At 43.1% G+C, this 19,815-nt stretch overlaps 1 protein-coding gene across 2 annotated transcripts in view; it reads right to left on the reverse strand.

Annotated features, from left to right (window-relative positions):
• The window catches only part of RBP3 (retinol binding protein 3), a 168,917-nt gene that overhangs the window by 141,404 nt on the left and 7,698 nt on the right, over positions 1–19,815 (reverse strand). The window contains exon 2 of one of the 2 annotated variants that reach the window (XM_078642695.1): positions 5,126–5,381. The exons of the other annotated variant lie outside the window; for it this stretch is intronic. Coding sequence (XP_078498821.1) covers positions 5,364–5,381 — 18 coding nt within the window. The 3' untranslated portion in view covers positions 5,126–5,363. Of the gene's footprint in view, positions 1–5,125; positions 5,382–19,815 lie in introns of those variants that run through there. 2 annotated transcript variants of the gene reach the window in all.

The following is a 19,815-nucleotide window of genomic DNA, read 5'->3' on the forward strand; positions in this document are numbered from 1 at the left end:
TTAGTATATGTTTGAAAATGTAAGGTACTCTATGTTTAAATGGAAAATGGAAAAAATAGAAAATGGAAGTGTGATTGATTCTTTACAGGACTGACTAGGTGTGTGAGTAACTCCATGGATGAGTGGCAGAGTGTGAGTGTCTGTATAGGTGTATGAGTGCATATGATAGTGTTGTAAAGATGAGTGATTGTATGTATGAATGATTGTATGGGTGAATGAGTGAATGTGTGTGTAGACGTAGGAATCAGTGAGTGCGTATGTTGTAACTAGTATTGGTGTGTCAATGGTTTCAAAAATTATACTCTGTATTTAACACTGGGTGTAACAGAGGTTATATTAAAGTGTGAGGAGATGCATTGTATTGTCACATGAATGATATCATCAGTGATGTGGTCATTGATGTCAAATGAGATGTCATCAGTGATGTCATCAGTGATGTCATTTGAGATGTCATCAGTGATGTCATCAGTGATGTCACTGACCATGTCATGAATGATGTAATATGTGACATCATCAGCAGTGGATTGCGGGTGCGCGATATATAGTTAGTGCAACTAACTATATATGGAATTTCAATGGTTTTGTGTGAGTAAAATAAGGTTTTTTAAATGCTAATTCCTAACGATATATGGTCTATAACCTATGGTTTTTTCAGTGAATTTTCAAGGTTTTGTAAATGCTAATTCCTAACTATATATGGTCTATAACCTATGGTTTTTTCAGTGAATTTTCAAGGTTTTGTAAATGCTAATTCCTAACTATATATGGTCTATAACCTATGGTTTTTTCAGTGAATTTCAATGGTTTTTTAATAGCAAATATCATAAGCTGTCGAATGTCAAGTACGTGGTAAGTAAAAACATTTTCGTGTTTATGCACACTGATCTGCTTTGAATGCTGCCCCCCCCCTCATTTCTATTAGGAGTACTCTCTCTTTGCAGATAGTGAAGGGTAGTTAACGCAGGCCTTTGCCCCCGTTGTAATCCGTCGTGCCTGCTTCTCTCTCCATTTGATTGATTGTTCTCTTTGGTTCATTCTCTATTTACAAACAAGCACAGAGTCGCAATATTCTGTTTAGTCTTTGCAGATAGCGAAAAATCGTGTAAAAAAACAAAAGGAATCGAGCAAAATCAGTAGGCCACTAATGGGATCTCTTTTTGACCTCGCTAAAATAGAAACATTAGGTACAACCTGTTGAAAATAGCAATGTGTATGTACATAAGCGGCGTTCATTTGTGTTCACAGTACCCCTTGTTGATTGTTTGAATCGAGCATTGAATTGTTCGAAGTTGGTTCTCTTAAGGATCTTCTCTGCCTGCAAACGAGGAAGAATAGGAATACTCTCTCTCCCTTTGCAGATAGTGAAGGGTAGGTAACGCAAACCTTTAACACGTCGTGCCTATTTCGTTCCTCATTGATTGATTGTTTGCCCGAACATTGACTGTTTGGGAATTGGTTCTTTTTGGAGGTATTCCCTGTTTGCAAATAAACGTAGGAAAATCTTTGCAAGTAGTGAAAGGGTAGGTAATGCGGACCTTTCTCCCCCGTTGTAATCTGTCATGCCTATCTACTCCCCACTGATTGATGCACCTGTTTCACCCGGACCATTTACTAGAGATAGGTCATCTGGCCCGACCAGAGAGCACCCCTAGTGAAAAGGACATATGCAATAATAACGAAGTGATCACTGTATCCTGTTAACAGAAACTTTAGCATGAAACAACCTGGAAAGAAAGGAATAGGAAAACGAAAATCAGTAGGCCACTAATGAACTTTTTATTAAATAACAAACAAAGAAACGATAACAATACGTAATGATAAAACCTATTATTGTCCTAGAAACAAGAAACGTTAGAAGTAAGCCCGTAATAAGAAACCTGAAAACAGTAAGAGAAACCAAGTGTGACATTGCAACGGCCACAAGTCAACGAGGCTTCATCGCCCCTCACTGCCCCAAAACGTGTCTGTCCCACCGCCTGCCACGGCCAAATAACGGCAAACTGGGAAAGATACAAGTCAGCAGACATCCGCCCCATTCTGGAAACTTCCAAAGTGCAACAGGTTTCCGGCTACGCCCAGCCGGAAGCAACACATATAAGGCGGGTCCTGCTGCCAACCGTCGGCCAGGAGATCATCACGTAAGGAGTAGCCGGAGGAGAGGCCGAGGCCAGCGGGACCCGGCCAGGGGGATTGACAACACTGGAGAGTTGCAGGGGGGGGAATGTCTATGTCCTCGACCCTCCCCTCTCTCTCCCAGTCCGGCCGCGGTGGCACTTGAGAGTTGCAGGTTGTCCCCCCACTCTCTCTCCCGGTCCGGCCACCAACGGCCGGGGGCTGGGGCCGATGGGATCCGGCTGCAGCCGATGAGCCAAGGAACCCGTTCAGGGGGCCAGAGCAAAGGGCGTCCGGCCGCCATCCACCGGAGGTCCGGCCCAAAGACGGACGGGACATTTCTTCTTTCTTTTATAATGGCTGCGACAACACTGGGGGGGGATGTCTTGCACATGCCTCCGACCCCCCCCCCTCGTCCTCATCGCCTGGTCCGGCCATAACAAATGTCAAGCGAGACGCCGTGGGGTGCACTGGGTGGGAGAGACGGTGCGAACAGGCCTCTCCCGCCTCCCCAGGTGGAGGCTTCCCAGCTGCACCCTCAGCGCTCCAGGCGCCCGGAAAAGGGTTCTTCCACTGTGGCGATGCTGCAACGTCTCGCCCGGCAGGGTGGAGCCCGTCCGCTCATTTGACCCCGCGATCGCCAGTAGCTACCGAACTCTCAAAATGGCGGTCGACCTGGCAAGAGCGGGCCCAGCATAAAGAAATGGCCCGGTCACTGGTTGACTCCACCACCGTAGTCCTCCACGACCTTGAAGATTCTAGAGGAGCCGCGGGAGTCCCCGACCCCCGCAGACACCCCCGATGGGGAATGACTGCCATGATCGCCCGTGGAGTGACAAAACTGTAGCCGCGGGACGTCGGCGCTCCCATGCTGGCGCCAGCCTCAGTTTGAATGACTAGAATCCTGCAGACCTCAGTTCCGGTGAAAGCACGGTGTGACCCGGTAGGAAAAATTGTTGCCCCCCCCCCCTTTTTGACTGATGGTTCAAACCACCGATCCTTTCCTTTGCCCTTTTAACGGAACTTTGGACTGCCTCCCCCCCCCCCGCGGCGCCCCACGCCGTTATTTGCTGGGCGGCAACTTACTAGACATCTCCTTCGTGCCATCTAGATTTCAGCGCGTTCTGCTGCCTTGGAACTATTCGCACAACAGACCGCTACTGACGACCCACCCCCAGGCAACATCTTCTGAATTTTCATAATTTGAAAGAACTAGTAACATGTCCTCATCAGGAATTTCCTCTTCAATCATCTCATCAGGAATCTCCTCATGAAAACTCTGCAATGATGATTCTTGTAACTCTATGGTCTCCAAACATTCGATAAATTAGCCATCAAGAGATAATTTCATTAAATGTAGTGGATAATTCAAAAGAAATTGCCACGGTCTCTTCATTGTTTAAATGTTTTTACTGTTTTTGTTTTGTTGTATATATTTATAAGTTATTAAAGTTTTATATTCCTACTACTTTGTTGGAGTGCTATATATTTTTAATGTGACACATAATTGTAAAAACTTTGATGTACAAAGAGTCATCCCTGGAATCTTCCGCTTCAGGCTCAGTCCCCTCCCCAATCACAATACAGGATGGTTTTCAGATAGTAGGAACGCGTGTGGTTTGACGGATCTCATCGGGTGTGGGCCTTGATCTACTATAACTCCTTTGAAGAGGGGTGATTCTTTACAGCTGGGGCCATAAACTACATCTGCAGGGCTAGCTGATAGCCTGGACAATCGGACACAGAGGAAGAGGAGTGTCAGAGGGTGCGGTAGTGAATAGGGCGAAAGGGAGGTGTCGGGCGGGCACAGAGTGTGATTCTCAGGGAAGAGCAGCGCAGATGGGGGGAGGTTTATTGCCGATGCATAAGACAGAGAGCGGGGGTGACCAGTGCCTGGGGAAGATGCTTGCGAGGGTGGGGAGCCATACTACGGATCAACAGCGTGCAGAGAGTGGGTCTGGTCAAGGCATCTAAAATGGCTGCCGTGCACGACAAAAGTGTGGCATTTCAAAAAAGGCAAGATGGCGCAGACAATGTTTTTCAACACTTCCTCATTTCCTTCGAATCGAACGTTAACAGACGTTGGTGCATATTACCAAAGTTAAGCGATATTTATCGCTAACGATGCTTAGCAACGAATTTTTTACCGCTAAGCATCGTCAGAAATTATCGCAGATAAACCTTGCTATTATCAAGGTTTATCGCAAATGCGATAAAAAACGGCCGCAATGCATGAATATTGCTAAAAAGTCAGCGATATTCATGCATTACCGAGCTAATGCTCTTAATTTAATTTAATTTTAATTTTAATTTCTTATATCGCGCAGGAATCAATCCCATGAGGGTATCTCCGCGCTTTGCTAGCCAGGACGTTGTCGTAATCTTCAGGTATATTAATGGGACTGAAATGCTATCCACCTCCCATTGGATAACATGGCTAAGAACTGCTCAGGGCAGGTGTTAGTTTTTGGAGATATTCGCGCTTGGCACGAATAACTCAAAAATTGGTAATAGGAGATAGATATCTTGCATGTTGTAATGCAAGTTATTGTGGTATATGGAACTCATACCATAATCTCTCAGGAAAACAGAAACTGATCCTTTTGGGACCGCCTGAGAAGGCCTAGGGGGTGAGGGGTACTCTACTTTGCCCCCTTTTCACGTTCCGAACTATTTTATTTTACTCTCTTCTATAATTACACAAAATGGCAGCGATAAGATGCATCAGAGACAGACAGTGAGAGAAAGGAGGCCGGAGATGAAGAAGAGATGTCAAATACACATTGGAGATAATATAGTGGGAGAAGGGAAGTAAATATGAGTAAACTTACCATGTAACATAAAAATGTTGCACTCTATACTATAAGTCTCATTTTATACTACAATCACTTCGCTACAACCTCATAAATTAAAAATAAAAATGAATAATGTCTCAAACAATTTTTGATTTCTAAATATAAATTTATTCTTCTGAATTTTCAAAATTTGAAAGAACTAGTAATATGTCCTCATCAGGAATTTCCTCTTCAATCATCTCATCAGGAATCTCCTCATGAAAAGTCTGCAATGATGATTCTTGTAACTCTATGGTCTCCAAACATTCGATAAATTCGCCATCAAGAGATTGATCAAAAAAATCATTCAAGTCATCTCCTCCTTGTGAGAATACTTCATTATTGGTGCTGTCAATTTCAATAAATGTAGTGGATAATTCAAAAGAAATTGCCACGGTCTCTTCATTGTGAGCCATTTTATTTTGAAATTGCTTGCTGTAAATTGCAGAAAAAAATAATCACTTTCATTTATCGTTTTTAGTAATACATAATATAAAACTAACTTTATCAAGTATTTAGTATAACAGAAGGACTGTAAATAAATAACAGAAAACATTTTTCAAATTATCTTAAAGTGTACAACATAGTTCCCCTTACAAATTAACAACTCACCTTTTTAAAAGTAGGAGAAGTGTTAGTACTGTGTAAATCAAACACCAGAAATTGAGCACCAAAAATTCCTCACAAATGTACCTCAGACAGTAGTATCACAAAATGGCTGTGGTTTCCTCTCATTTTAGATATATACATAACCAATTAACTTTCATCACACACAAATACAAAACCAAAGTAACATTTTAATTGGTTCTAAATTTCAACACTTTCAAATGTGTTTTCCCCATGCAATTTTCCATAGGACATTTAGATACGTCTACAGCCTGAATGGCTGAACGGAATTACACCAAACTTGGCAAAATGGTACATCAAACCTAAGAGGTCAGGGAGGATCTACTATGCCCCCTTATGGTCATTTGCCCCTTCGCTTTGGCCTCCTCTTGTCTCTCGATCCTACCGAGAGACAAGATGGCGGCCGCTACGGACTGTTTGGAATGTTTACAGACGCCGGAGAACCAATCAGCTTCGCAAAGCTCCGTAACGCGAAAAGTACGCGAAGCGGAGCGCTGTTACAGATATATATCTTTTTTTGAACGTTAATTTCTCAAAATCCACTGGAGCACATATATTGAGACCTAGCAAAGGCACATCGGGCTGCCAGTCCCTAATATTTTGCCAAGTTTCGTGCAAATCCATTCAGCCGTTCGATTATTATTATTATTATTTTTTTTTGCCCCGCGGGGCCCTTTTAAAACCTCCACATCAAACCTAGGGGGTCAGGGAGGATCTACTATGCCCCCTTACGGTCATTTGCCCCTTCGCTTTGGCCTCCTCTTGTCTTTCGATCCTACCGAGAGACAAGATGGCGGCCGCTACGGACTGTTTGGAATGTTTACAGACGCCGGAGAACCAATCAGCTTCGCTTCACAAAGCTCCGTAACGCGAAAAGTACGCGAACTGGAGCGCTGCCTGGTCCGCTGTTACAGATATATATCTTTTTTTGAACGTTAACTTCTCAAAATCCACTGGAGCACATATATTGAGACCTAGCAAAGGCACATCGGGCTACCAGTCCCTACAATTTTGCCAAGTTTCGTGCAAATCCATTCAGCCGTTCGGGCTAAAAGTGAGGCCAACCGCCCTATGGAAAACTCAATGTTAAAAACACGTTTTGGGACCCCCCTTTTTTCTCGGCCCCCCCTTGACGAACCCCCCCCGAATTTTCAGGGGCTGCTCAGAAACAAAATGTTCCATTTTCCTGAAAATTTCAGCCAATTCCGTCCACAAACGCCAAAGTTATTAGACATAGAATTTTCAAAAATCCCATAGAGAAAAAATCCTAACTATATATACCTACTGGCGACCGCCAGTAGGTAATATATATTCAATCAGAACAGGTAGCCTTATGCGAAGCACTGCCACACGAAGTTTTTCAATAAGCACGTTTATTTGAATCCATTTCACTTGCTCGATCCCCAGCAGATTTCAGAGTCTCCTTCGAACATAAAAGCCTGACGCGTTTCAGGGATGACCCTTTCCTCAGAGGCAATGTTCGTGAAGGTCAATCAAACAGTTTCTGGTAGTGTCTACTCAAATAGCTCTCACCTGCCTCTATGGGCGTGTCTCAGGCGCACTGCATCCTGGGCTTTGTAGTGCACTATCCTTTAACCCACAGTGGGGCTGCTTCTTCAACCTTGCAATTGGAACCAATATTCTCCCAGTGGAGCGAGGAGAGCACTGGAACCTGTCAGGAAGCGCACTTGTAGCAGCGAAAACGTGTCCAAGGCAGCACCACCTGTGTTGGCGCTGCGCCTGCCTTCGTTCTTTAACTGCAAGCTCTTACAAAAAGCCTGCATGGACCCTCATTCAAGGTGGGACTTGCTTCTCGACTGGGCAACAGCCGAAAAGTATTCAATCAGAACAGGTAGCCTTATGCGAAGCACTGCCACACGAAGTTTTTCAATAAGCACGTTTATTTGAATCCATTTCACTTGCTCGATCCCCAGCAGATTTCAGAGTCTCCTTCGAACATAAAAGCCTGATGCATTTCAGGGATGACCCTTTCCTCAGAGGCAATGTTCGTGAAGGTCAATCAAACAGTTTCTGGTAGTGTCTACTCAAATAGCTCTCACCTGCCTCTATGGGCGTGTCTCAGGCGCACTGCATCCTGGGCTTTGTAGTGCACTATCCTTTAACCCACAGTGGGGCTGCTTCTTCAACCTTGCAATTGGAACCAATATTCTCCCAGTGGAGCGAGGAGAGCACTGGATAGTGCACTACAAAGCCCAGGATGCAGTGCGCCTGAGACACGCCCATAGAGGCAGGTGAGAGCTATTTGAGTAGACACTACCAGAACTGTTTGATTGACCTTCACGAACCTCTCTGCACTGCCCGCCACAATGCAAAACAGAAGTTGGCGCATTTACATATGCAAAGCGGCAGGCACCGCGCGGTGCCTGCCGCTTTGCATATGTAAATGTGGGGGTACCATAATTACCCCCCATGTGCCCCCCGACAGTGCCGGCAACCTGGGGGCCCTGCAGGGGGCCGCAGCAGCAATTTCCGCCTGCCTTTCCGTGGCGGTATTGCCGCAGCGGAAAGGCCCCTACATTGTGCCATTGTAATATGGCTGGCGGTGTCCATTGGACACCGCCACCATATTTATCTATTACCGCCGCGGTAAAGCGGCGGACGGTTTTTCCGTCTGCCGCTGTCCCCTCCGTCATCCTAATCTGGCGGAGGGGAAAACGAGAGTGGTTGTCGGGCGGATTGCCTCCGCCAGGGTGGCGGTGGCCACCGCCACCCTGGCGGAGGCAATCCACCCGACATCCTAATGACCCCCCTAGTCCGCAGATTAATGGCTCTTGACTCGTGAAGTTAGAGAAAAGCCTTGGAGAAAGAAAAAAATGTCTTTATTGAGTCCCCTCACTCACCAGGGTTTCCCCACAGTGACATGCTTAATCATTGGGGCTATCCCAGTCCTCTACGAACTCGAAAACGAGTGACTCTGGAGGCGCTAGAGAGCAACTACGAACTACGGACTGTGGCAGAGTAGAGCAGCCGAGCAGCCAAGGAGTGAGGAGCTGCGAAGGAGCTGCCGAGGAGCTGTTTGTAGAGTAGCGGCACTCTGCAGGAGGCGGCGACCAGGCAGCAGGCAGCAAGTGATCAGGCAAGATAAGGCAAGAAAAGGATCACTAAGGCAGCTGCCACGACCTCCCGTCGGAAAACTGCACTGAAGTGCCAAAAGATAAAGCGCCGAGAGTCCGGGAAGCGGCGGCGGCGGCGGCTACTGCGGTGGTTTTGCGGAGGTGCCAGATCCTGGGCAACCGTTTTGAGACGCATGGTCGAGGGCAGCCGGTGGAACCGTAAGAGCCGCGGGTAGTCCATTACCTGTGCCATGCCCAGTCGGGTCCACTAGAGCGCAGCAGAGAGCCGCGTGTGGGGCGCCAGATCTCCATTGCACGGAACACGGGCCGCGCTGAGTGGATTGGGTCAGCTTTAGCGGCAGCAAGCACAGGTGTGAGCTTCCCGCATCACCAGAGCTAACACCGGGGGCCTGTTCGACCTGTTTTACCCAATTACCGCTCGCCGCTTGAACTGATTACCGCTGGCAACCGCTTGTTGCTTGATGTGTGAAATTTGCACCTGAGATAGAGGCGGTAGCGGCAGGGTGGAAGTGGTGACTCCCTGAGACTTGGCAAGGACGAGGACGACGTGGGTCATATTACAGCAGAGGTGGCAGAAATGTGGGCAAGGTAAGCCTGTTCACACAATCAGGCAAATTAGATCACCTCTTTTTTCTTCAGCATATAATCACCGTTCAATCAGCGAGCCCCCAAAAAACATTGGTGAATGGGGGGTTTGTTTGTCCTGAGCCCTCCATACTGAGCCCTTTAAGTCCACCAAAAACCCATAGTTCACCAGGGCATTGGACTGGGGGTGTCCTTTTGTGGTCTGGAACTATCCACGCTGCCATTTCACTGTCCAATCAGATTGGGTTTCCTTTGACAAAGAGGAGGTTAATAACTAGGGAGGGTAAGTCCCTCAAATTAAAGTACTAACTCAAGTACCACGCACCCAACATAAACCACAAGCGCCCTATCCCCACTAGACTGATGCGCAGTATGTAAACATAATAACCTGCACTAAACCTTTATCAGTTTTCAAATACTGTATTAAAACGTACTAATACATATCCACAGCTATTGCCCCTCCCTGATGGCAGCTACTCCTACGGCTTACTGTGTATACCTAAGTATCTCTAACTACAAACTGTGTCAATCTTGGAAGTGGTAACACGGCTCCACGCTATATAAGGTGTAGACAGGCTTGGGTGGAAGTGCAGACCTCTGTGGATCACTCGGACTTACTAGCTAGATAGAGGCAGCAGAGTGGGGAACATTACAACTTAAAAACATTTTTGATTACAAAGAAATCAGCCCGCGTAATAAAGCCATTAATATGAGATCGGGAAGGGAACGGACTTTAGGGACATCTGCAAAACGAGTAAAAAAGATGCAGCAATCTACGGTATCAAAAAAGCTAAAAACCAATGCATCAGGATTGTCTCAGTCACTTATCTCCCCGATTGCAAGGATGTTTGAGAAATCCAGTAAAATACCGGACAAATTCCAATTCATGAAGGATCCAACTGGAGCTATGATCCTAATGAAAACAGACTCGAAAAATGTCAAACTACAGACCCCAATGAAACCAATTAGCAGTGAGACACATAATAGGATATACAACACTCAGCAAATGGAACAAAGTGAACAAATTGGTGACGAAAACGAAATAGAGGACCAAGAAATACTGTCTACAGATGAAACTCAAGGAATAACATATCAAAACCCCGTGAAAGTGCTGATAAACTGCAATACAAATACAAATACGGAGCTAGATGAAACGGCGACAACAAAGGAAATTGATCCTAACTCTCCTTCAAACAAATTGTATTTAAAAAACGAGGGAACCACCCACCAATACCATGAAATAAGAATGGGACATGCACCAGCATGCCTCCCAATTGAAGTCAATGTTGAAATAAAAAAACGGCTGCCGGTAACTACGGAGGAATCTAAATTACATCAAAATCAGGAGAGTGTAGAGCTGGGTTGGGTAAATAAGAACGAGCAACCCCTTGAAACAACTGTGCTTAGGGAGGACCTTGAATCTCCTCTAGAAAACAACGTTACAGCCAAGAATAGTACTGAAAAAAGAAATGTGGAAATGAAATACAAGATGGAAAATCCAACTAATTTCACTAAACCAAGTAAGGGAGATACAAAACAACAAGAAGCAGGTATACCATGGGATATCTTTTATCAAACCTCGACCCTCACGTTAGAAGCTTTAAACTATCAATCAAATAAAATGGACATACAAATCGATTTATTAAAAATGATGGCAAATAATGTGGCGGGAATTGACAACAAACTTGCTCAACTAAACAACTTGATAACCAGAGTTCAGTCAGAAAACGAAAAAACATCTACTGACAGTATCTATATTCCCATTATGGACAAACTGGCAGCATTACCGGCCGTTTTAACAAGCATATTAGAAGACACAAAAAGAAACATCCAAGTCAGCAAGGATAAAGTTATAAAAGATAAAACTAATTCAAAGGAATGGAATAAAAACGAAATTGGAAATGACAATGACGACATGAAAGGCATTGAACTAAAACAAACACCAAAACTACATGATGCAATAGTTAAATCACCAGTCTACCAAGCTAGAGAACAACTACGAAATGAAACTAAGAGTAAATTTAATCATGAGGACCAAACTAACATAAACATCGAAACGGCTGGTTTCACGACAATGTCAAAACGACAAAGAAAAAAACTTCGTAAAGCCAGAAAAAAATGAAAAATTGAAAAGGTCTGTTGAAAGCCTGCCAGAGGCGGACCAGACAATAACAACTCCAGAAGATATAAGGAATGGTACAATCAACTTCTATTCCATATTTGATAAACCTCAAAAGACTGAACTAACAGAAATACCGAAACCCAACGCAATTGAAAACCTATTTAGGAAAAATCATCAACTACTTGAAGGGAAAGAGGTTTCCAGGTTCCATAATACACCGCCTCAGGTAACCGAAGTGGATACAAATCTAAAAGAAGAAAAAAAAGAGTCAAATAAAGGTCACTCTGACAAAGTCCAGGAAACTAGCCCTATTAAATCAACCCTAATAACGATTCCGCACTTAAATCAAGGTTTGAGTAAAAGAACAATAAAAGACGGGGTCCAGACAGGGAAGAATGAGGTGAAACCCCTACCAAGTATACAAGAATGGGATCAACTGCAGATTAAAAGTTCAGAGGGAAAAAAAATAATTATCTATAACCCAAAACAAATTGAGATAAACCAGCTCCCCCTTCAAGAGAATCCCAAATCTGCGGTAAAACTGTTGTTTACTCCAGAATTCCAGTCAAGGGGTAGGCACGACATATTAAACCGCGGGAACTTGCTTAGACTTTTCAACTCTATACCAGCACTGAATAAAATTGTAAGTAAGGATATTATCTCGATTGAGTTCCTAGAGGGGATAAACAGTAGACATACCCCAACGTTGATGACACTAACATCTCCCACAATATCGGAACAGATTCTGAATGAGAGTCTGACATTCAAAACCTGGGGTATAGTAATAACAAAACATAGCCCTGAGGTTTATCCTATTCCCTTTATAGGGGACGAACCAGTACTAAAACAGAATAAAGCGGAAACACAGATAGTTACTGTCCTGAAAAACGCATTGGGTAGATCACCAACGAAAAACGTATGTACCCTAACTGAACCCTTACAAGAAAAAAGTTTAGAAATAAATGAAAAATGGATCAATGAGGCCCTTCACACCAAGTACAAACAATGAAACGGTACTACCCCGCAACTAGGAGGAAGGAGCAATAATAAAGAATTGATTAAAATGTGTTCTTGGAATATTAACGGGTTAAGAGGTAAGATCCAGAACGCACAAATTGATGCCCTAGTAGATACATTCCACATTGTAGCATTACAAGAAACATGGGAAACCAACCCATTTCTTTTACATGGATATGCTGGCTATTACGAACATGCCAGGAAAGATCAAAGGTTCGGGCGAGCTAGCGGGGGTCAGGCGATATTTATTTCAAACAACTTACAGGCACATCACGAGCAAGTGGAAGTAAATAGCACTAACATTTTGATAGTTAAATTAAACTACAAAACAAATAATCAAAAAACTAAAACCTTATACCTGATCACTGTCTACATATTGCCAAATAACCAAAGTAGAGAAACAATTTGCGGAACACTAAATAATGTTTTAATCACCATGATGCTAGAGGAACCGCTAGCAGACTATTTGATTACTGGGCAATGATAAGTCTGTCGATAGGAACAGAATGGGAAAAAAATTTGTAAGGGATATTGAAGCAATGGGACTTCGAATTCTAAATGGCAGAATTAAATCGGACGTGCCTCCTGCATATAGTTACTTTGGGTATAATGCCCACTCCAGGCTTGATTACACTATGACCACATTATATATGTTTCGTAGCATTACTTTGTACCAACTAAAGAAAGTAAAGGAAAGTGACCATGCCCAGCAAATAATTACAATGAACATCGGACCAAATACAAATAAGCTTTACCGGACTGTTCAAGGGCAAATTGGCACAACTAACTATAAAAAAATATTTTGGAATGTGGAAAACAAAGAAGTAATGAACGAGCAGATAGAAAGGCTCATCGAAACAAGTTTTAAAGATACTCCACTTGAATCAGGAATTGAGCAATGGGAATATTTCACTGGATTACTAATCAAGACTCAAAATGAATGGCAAACAAACAAGAACCGAAGTAGGAATGACTTACCTAGGAACAAAGGTCAGCAGTTAAACCTACCGTATACAATTACAAAATTAAAGAAAGAGCGCAACAAGATTATTAGGTCAATGAAGAAACCAGAAGTCAATGCAGAAAATATGGGAATTTTAAAGCAACTAAATCAAAATCTAAAAAAATTAATTTGGTGTGAGAAAAATAAAGCAAAACAAGAAAGCTGGGCAAAACTGCTTTTCGCCAGTAATCAGAAGAACCAAAGAGAATTCTGGAAAATTATCAATCAACTGGCTAGGCCCAATAAGCAAATAGTGTCATCACCGCTAACTGAGCAGGAATGGGATACCTACCTGAGGAACCATCTAAATCAGGATATAACTCAAACTATCGCGTCGGATAAGTCCTATGAAGATAAAAACGATAACAACAGGGAATCTTCCACTCATTGTAAAGATCTGGATATGCAAATACTAGTCGAGAAAGAAGAGATAATTAAATTAATAAAAAAACAGAAAAACGGTGCACCCGGACCAAACGGGTTACCATTTGCACTTTTTAAGGAAAACCCCGAACTTTGGGCGCCTATCCTAGAGAAATTATTCTCAGAGGTCATACTAACAGGAACTGTCCCCAGGTCATGGCGAGGATCCCTAATAACCCCAATTTTCAAAAAAGGGGACTGGGCATTGGCAGAAAACTATAGGCTAATCACCCTACAAGACGCTGACGCCAAGCTGTTTGCCAGAATCTTGTTGACTAAACTAACAGAATGGGTGTCGGACAATAAGAAATTGCCTTTAAATCAAACAGGCTTCATTCAAGGTTTGGGTACAACCACAAATATTCTTATTCTCACCCTTCTTATGGACAAGTCAATTAGACGGAAGCTACCCTTATATTTATGTTTCATAGACTTTAAATCCGCATTTGATTGTGTTGGCAGGAATCTACTTTGGGAAAAACTCGAGACAATGAAAATACCATCCTCACTACTAAAACTGATCCGTCTCTTGTACACAGACACATGGGTAAGCGTGAGGATGGGGGACGGCAGAACATTGTCCAATGAAATTCCAGCAAATGAAGGCCTGAAACAAGGATGTGTTTTGGCTCCCCTCCTTTTTAATTTGTTTCTTGCTGACCTGACGCCAATATTGGACAATGAAAATGCGCACCCCCCAAAGTTAGCAGATAAGCGGCTCACAAACCTATTATACGCAGATGACGTGATACTATTGAGCCATACCAAAGTGGGTTTACAGCGATTAATTAGGAGGACTCTTACGTACTCTAAGGCAAATGGTATGGTCATAAATGATACAAAAACCAAGATTATGGTAGTTACTAAAAATAAGACAAAAAAACACACTATTAAGATGTATATGGATAACATCGAGCTGGAGCAAGTGGAGTCCTATAAATATCTGGGGGTCCTATTTGATTCAAAAGGCAATTTTCAACTACAAAAAAGGGACATCCAAAGGAAAACAAATGCACTCACTGCTGCTTTCAGAATTGTGCAGAAATCACTTCCCAATCTAACTTATGGCCCTCTCCTCAGTATTATTTCTGCAAGACTTGAACCGACTATCACATACGGTAGCGAAGCAGCGATGGGTAGGGATACTGAATCCCTGAATAAAAACATAACCAGAGTATATCGGGCGTTATTCCGGCTTCCAGTAAACGCTTCTCCGGCACAAGTAAGGTTGGAGTTTGGACTAATTAATCAACAATATACAAGGCAAGCACATTTCATAAAAGTTTGGAATCAGATAAAAACCGACCACCAAAATGAAATATCGCAACTTTTATGGAAGGAATTAAGTAATGACACAAACTCATTGGCAGGGCTTTACCTAATGAAAGCGATAAATGAGTTTGAGGTGACGTCAATATGGGATACAAATATTACCAAGACATCATTTAAGAGGATAATTAACAAAACTGCAAGCTTTCTATCTATTCTAAAGGATAAAGCTATCCTTACCAAAAGAAAACATGCTTGGACAATAATAAATGGTTACAAAAAGAAAGAAATCCAACAATATTTGGTGACTCCATGGACGGAAATAAATAAACACGTGCTCCTCAACGCAAGATTTGGCAATACTCCAGGCCTATGCCATCGCCCTCCCTGGGCAAGATCAGTAACGCAAACCAAATGTAGATTGTGCAATGCCTGTGAGGAGGATATCCTCCATCTTCTTTGTACTTGTCCGGAACTCTCCCAAGAACCGAAGTAGGAATGACTTACCTAGGAACAAAGGTCAGCAGTTAAACCTACCGTATACAATTACAAAATTAAAGAAAGAGCGCAACAAGATTATTAGGTCAATGAAGAAACCAGAAGTCAATGCAGAAAATATGGGAATTTTAAAGCAACTAAATCAAAATCTAAAAAAATTAATTTGGTGTGAGAAAAATAAAGCAAAACAAGAAAGCTGGGCAAAACTGCTTTTCGCCAGTAATCAGAAGAACCAAAGAGAATTCTGGAAAATTATCAATCAACTGGCTAGGCCCAATAAGCAAATAGTGTCATCACCGCTAACTGAGCAGGAATGGGATACCTACCTGAGGAACCATCTAAATCAGGATATAACTCAAACTATCGCGTCGGATAAGTCCTATGAAGATAAAAACGATAACAACAGGGAATCTTCCACTCATTGTAAAGATCTGGATATGCAAATACTAGTCGAGAAAGAAGAGATAATTAAATTAATAAAAAAACAGAAAAACGGTGCACCCGGACCAAACGGGTTACCATTTGCACTTTTTAAGGAAAACCCCGAACTTTGGGCGCCTATCCTAGAGAAATTATTCTCAGAGGTCATACTAACAGGAACTGTCCCCAGGTCATGGCGAGGATCCCTAATAACCCCAATTTTCAAAAAAGGGGACTGGGCATTGGCAGAAAACTATAGGCTAATCACCCTACAAGACGCTGACGCCAAGCTGTTTGCCAGAATCTTGTTGACTAAACTAACAGAATGGGTGTCGGACAATAAGAAATTGCCTTTAAATCAAACAGGCTTCATTCAAGGTTTGGGTACAACCACAAATATTCTTATTCTCACCCTTCTTATGGACAAGTCAATTAGACGGAAGCTACCCTTATATTTATGTTTCATAGACTTTAAATCCGCATTTGATTGTGTTGGCAGGAATCTACTTTGGGAAAAACTCGAGACAATGAAAATACCATCCTCACTACTAAAACTGATCCGTCTCTTGTACACAGACACATGGGTAAGCGTGAGGATGGGGGACGGCAGAACATTGTCCAATGAAATTCCAGCAAATGAAGGCCTGAAACAAGGATGTGTTTTGGCTCCCCTCCTTTTTAATTTGTTTCTTGCTGACCTGACGCCAATATTGGACAATGAAAATGCGCACCCCCCAAAGTTAGCAGATAAGCGGCTCACAAACCTATTATACGCAGATGACGTGATACTATTGAGCCATACCAAAGTGGGTTTACAGCGATTAATTAGGAGGACTCTTACGTACTCTAAGGCAAATGGTATGGTCATAAATGATACAAAAACCAAGATTATGGTAGTTACTAAAAATAAGACAAAAAAACACACTATTAAGATGTATATGGATAACATCGAGCTGGAGCAAGTGGAGTCCTATAAATATCTGGGGGTCCTATTTGATTCAAAAGGCAATTTTCAACTACAAAAAAGGGACATCCAAAGGAAAACAAATGCACTCACTGCTGCTTTCAGAATTGTGCAGAAATCACTTCCCAATCTAACTTATGGCCCTCTCCTCAGTATTATTTCTGCAAGACTTGAACCGACTATCACATACGGTAGCGAAGCAGCGATGGGTAGGGATACTGAATCCCTGAATAAAAACATAACCAGAGTATATCGGGCGTTATTCCGGCTTCCAGTAAACGCTTCTCCGGCACAAGTAAGGTTGGAGTTTGGACTAATTAATCAACAATATACAAGGCAAGCACATTTCATAAAAGTTTGGAATCAGATAAAAACCGACCACCAAAATGAAATATCGCAACTTTTATGGAAGGAATTAAGTAATGACACAAACTCATTGGCAGGGCTTTACCTAATGAAAGCGATAAATGAGTTTGAGGTGACGTCAATATGGGATACAAATATTACCAAGACATCATTTAAGAGGATAATTAACAAAACTGCAAGCTTTCTATCTATTCTAAAGGATAAAGCTATCCTTACCAAAAGAAAACATGCTTGGACAATAATAAATGGTTACAAAAAGAAAGAAATCCAACAATATTTGGTGACTCCATGGACGGAAATAAATAAACACGTGCTCGTCAACGCAAGATTTGGCAATACTCCAGGCCTATGCCATCGCCCTCCCTGGGCAAGATCAGTAACGCAAACCAAATGTAGATTGTGCAATGCCTGTGAGGAGGATATCCTCCATCTTCTTTGTACTTGTCCGGAACTCTCCCAAGAGAGAAAAACATTGCTTAAGATTCCTCTTAATGCACGGGGCACAAGGACATGCAGGCAGGCCCTAATAAGGTGTTTGGATTCAAATGACATTATTTTAAATGCTGCTTTTGTAAAATTTCTTAAGATTGTCAAAGGGAAACTAGGAGATGCAACTATTTTAACTTTTTAAATCTGTATTGTTTTTTTAATTGTTTGCTGCATGTATATAGCTTTTATATGACCTTTTCCTATCGAACGTGCAATATTGTAAGATTTTAAATAATCAACACAATAAACTTTACTTACTCCTCTACGAACTGGGGCGTGCTGCGACTTGCAAAGTTACGTAGGAGCACTTGTAGGTAGACTATGTGTAGTGCAATTTTTGGGGGAGTGGATGAAACGTGATTAAAAATACCTTGCTAGTGGGCATCAAAAATTTTATTCTTGCTCCTAGGTTGGAATGTCTAAAAAGGGGGGTGCACTGAGGGACCTAACTATAATGGGTTGGACCTCAGTGTGAGATCAACATGTTTCGAGCTACCCCTCGCTCTTCTTCAGGACCACACAGGGACCAGCCCTGTGTTTGCCACTCCTAATGTACCTAAATAGGAAATAAACAGTAGTAAAGTGAAGAAAAATTATTAAATAAAGTGAACGCTGCTACTAATAAAGCACGCGCTGTTGATACATACGTTCCCTATGTCACGTTGTATATTTTTGGGTGTGAGAAATCTTGCTTCATGGACTGGGGGGGCGGTGTCTCCTTATGAAACAATCTTCATTTTAGGGGCAGCCGCGTATTAGCACCTATCCTCATCCCCGCCGGACCGCATACCCACTATATTAAACAACATTAACAATATTTAGCAATTAATAACATATACAATTACAATATATAGTAAAATACATAAAGGGGTCGATTCCGATCCTGGAAAAAAAACGTCCGTACGATTCGTATCCGGAGCCCTCTCCGTACGAATCGTAAGTATGCCGTACGACCCGACGAGTACGATCCGGACTGGGGTATGAAGACGTGATTCGTACGGTCCATGTCAGGTAAGGGCGATTCGTACGGAAAAGCACACAATCACATACACACCGTATGGTCCATACACTCCATGATCGCAGGGGTACGGTGCGTACCCCTGCGACCATGGGGTGTATGCACCGTACCCCCCGATCACAGGGTGTACGCACCGTACACCCAGCGAACATGGGGTATGGTGTGTACACCGCATGATTGCGGGCTATGGTGCGTACAACCCATGATCGAAGGGGTTCGCACCGTACCCCTGCGATCATGGGGTGTACGCACTGTACCCAGTGGGGGCCGCTCCGTGCCTGTTTCGAGGCGAACTCTGCTTCTCCGGATATTTCCGGCTCCCGTAGAAAAAGCGTTGTACGGTGCGTACCCGACATGAATCGTACTTGCTGGGTCGGAAAAAACAGCCGCGCACCGTATGGATGTCGCGTACAGCGGGTTCCGAGGGAGATTCGTATGGGGATTTGATTTGTACGGTCTCTGTACGATTCGTACAGAGTCCAGCTCCTGGTACAAATCATACTTCGTCATACGTATGGGGGACGTTGCAGGGTACGATTCGTACGGGAGAAACGCCTCCTACGGCTATTCGGAGCGTTTTTTCCCAAATCGGAATCGACCCCAAAATGTATTCAAAATCAACACCAGTATTAACAACATAAATATTACTTACCTTAAAATCAATATTCTTGTCTACTATATTCTTGCTGGTGATATATCTGTATGACGATATTTCCAACAGGATATTTCTGTAGGTCGATATTAAAATCTCTATATTTTGTCTGAATACCTACCGAGTCTATTAGGTTTGATGGTCGTAGGCACTTAGGGGCTCTATTAGGATCTGCTGCTGGGACCGGCTGCCAGTGGTGCGGTGGTCCCGCACCGGCTATTAGGATGCCACCGCCACGATGGTGGTGGCATACCCCATCCACAACATCGTGGCAGGTGGTGCTCACAGCACCGCTCGCCACAATGCCGTGGATGCACCTTG

This window comes from Lissotriton helveticus, chromosome 5_1 (genome assembly GCF_964261635.1).
Source record: "Lissotriton helveticus chromosome 5_1, aLisHel1.1, whole genome shotgun sequence".
NCBI lineage: Eukaryota > Metazoa > Chordata > Amphibia > Caudata > Salamandridae > Lissotriton > Lissotriton helveticus.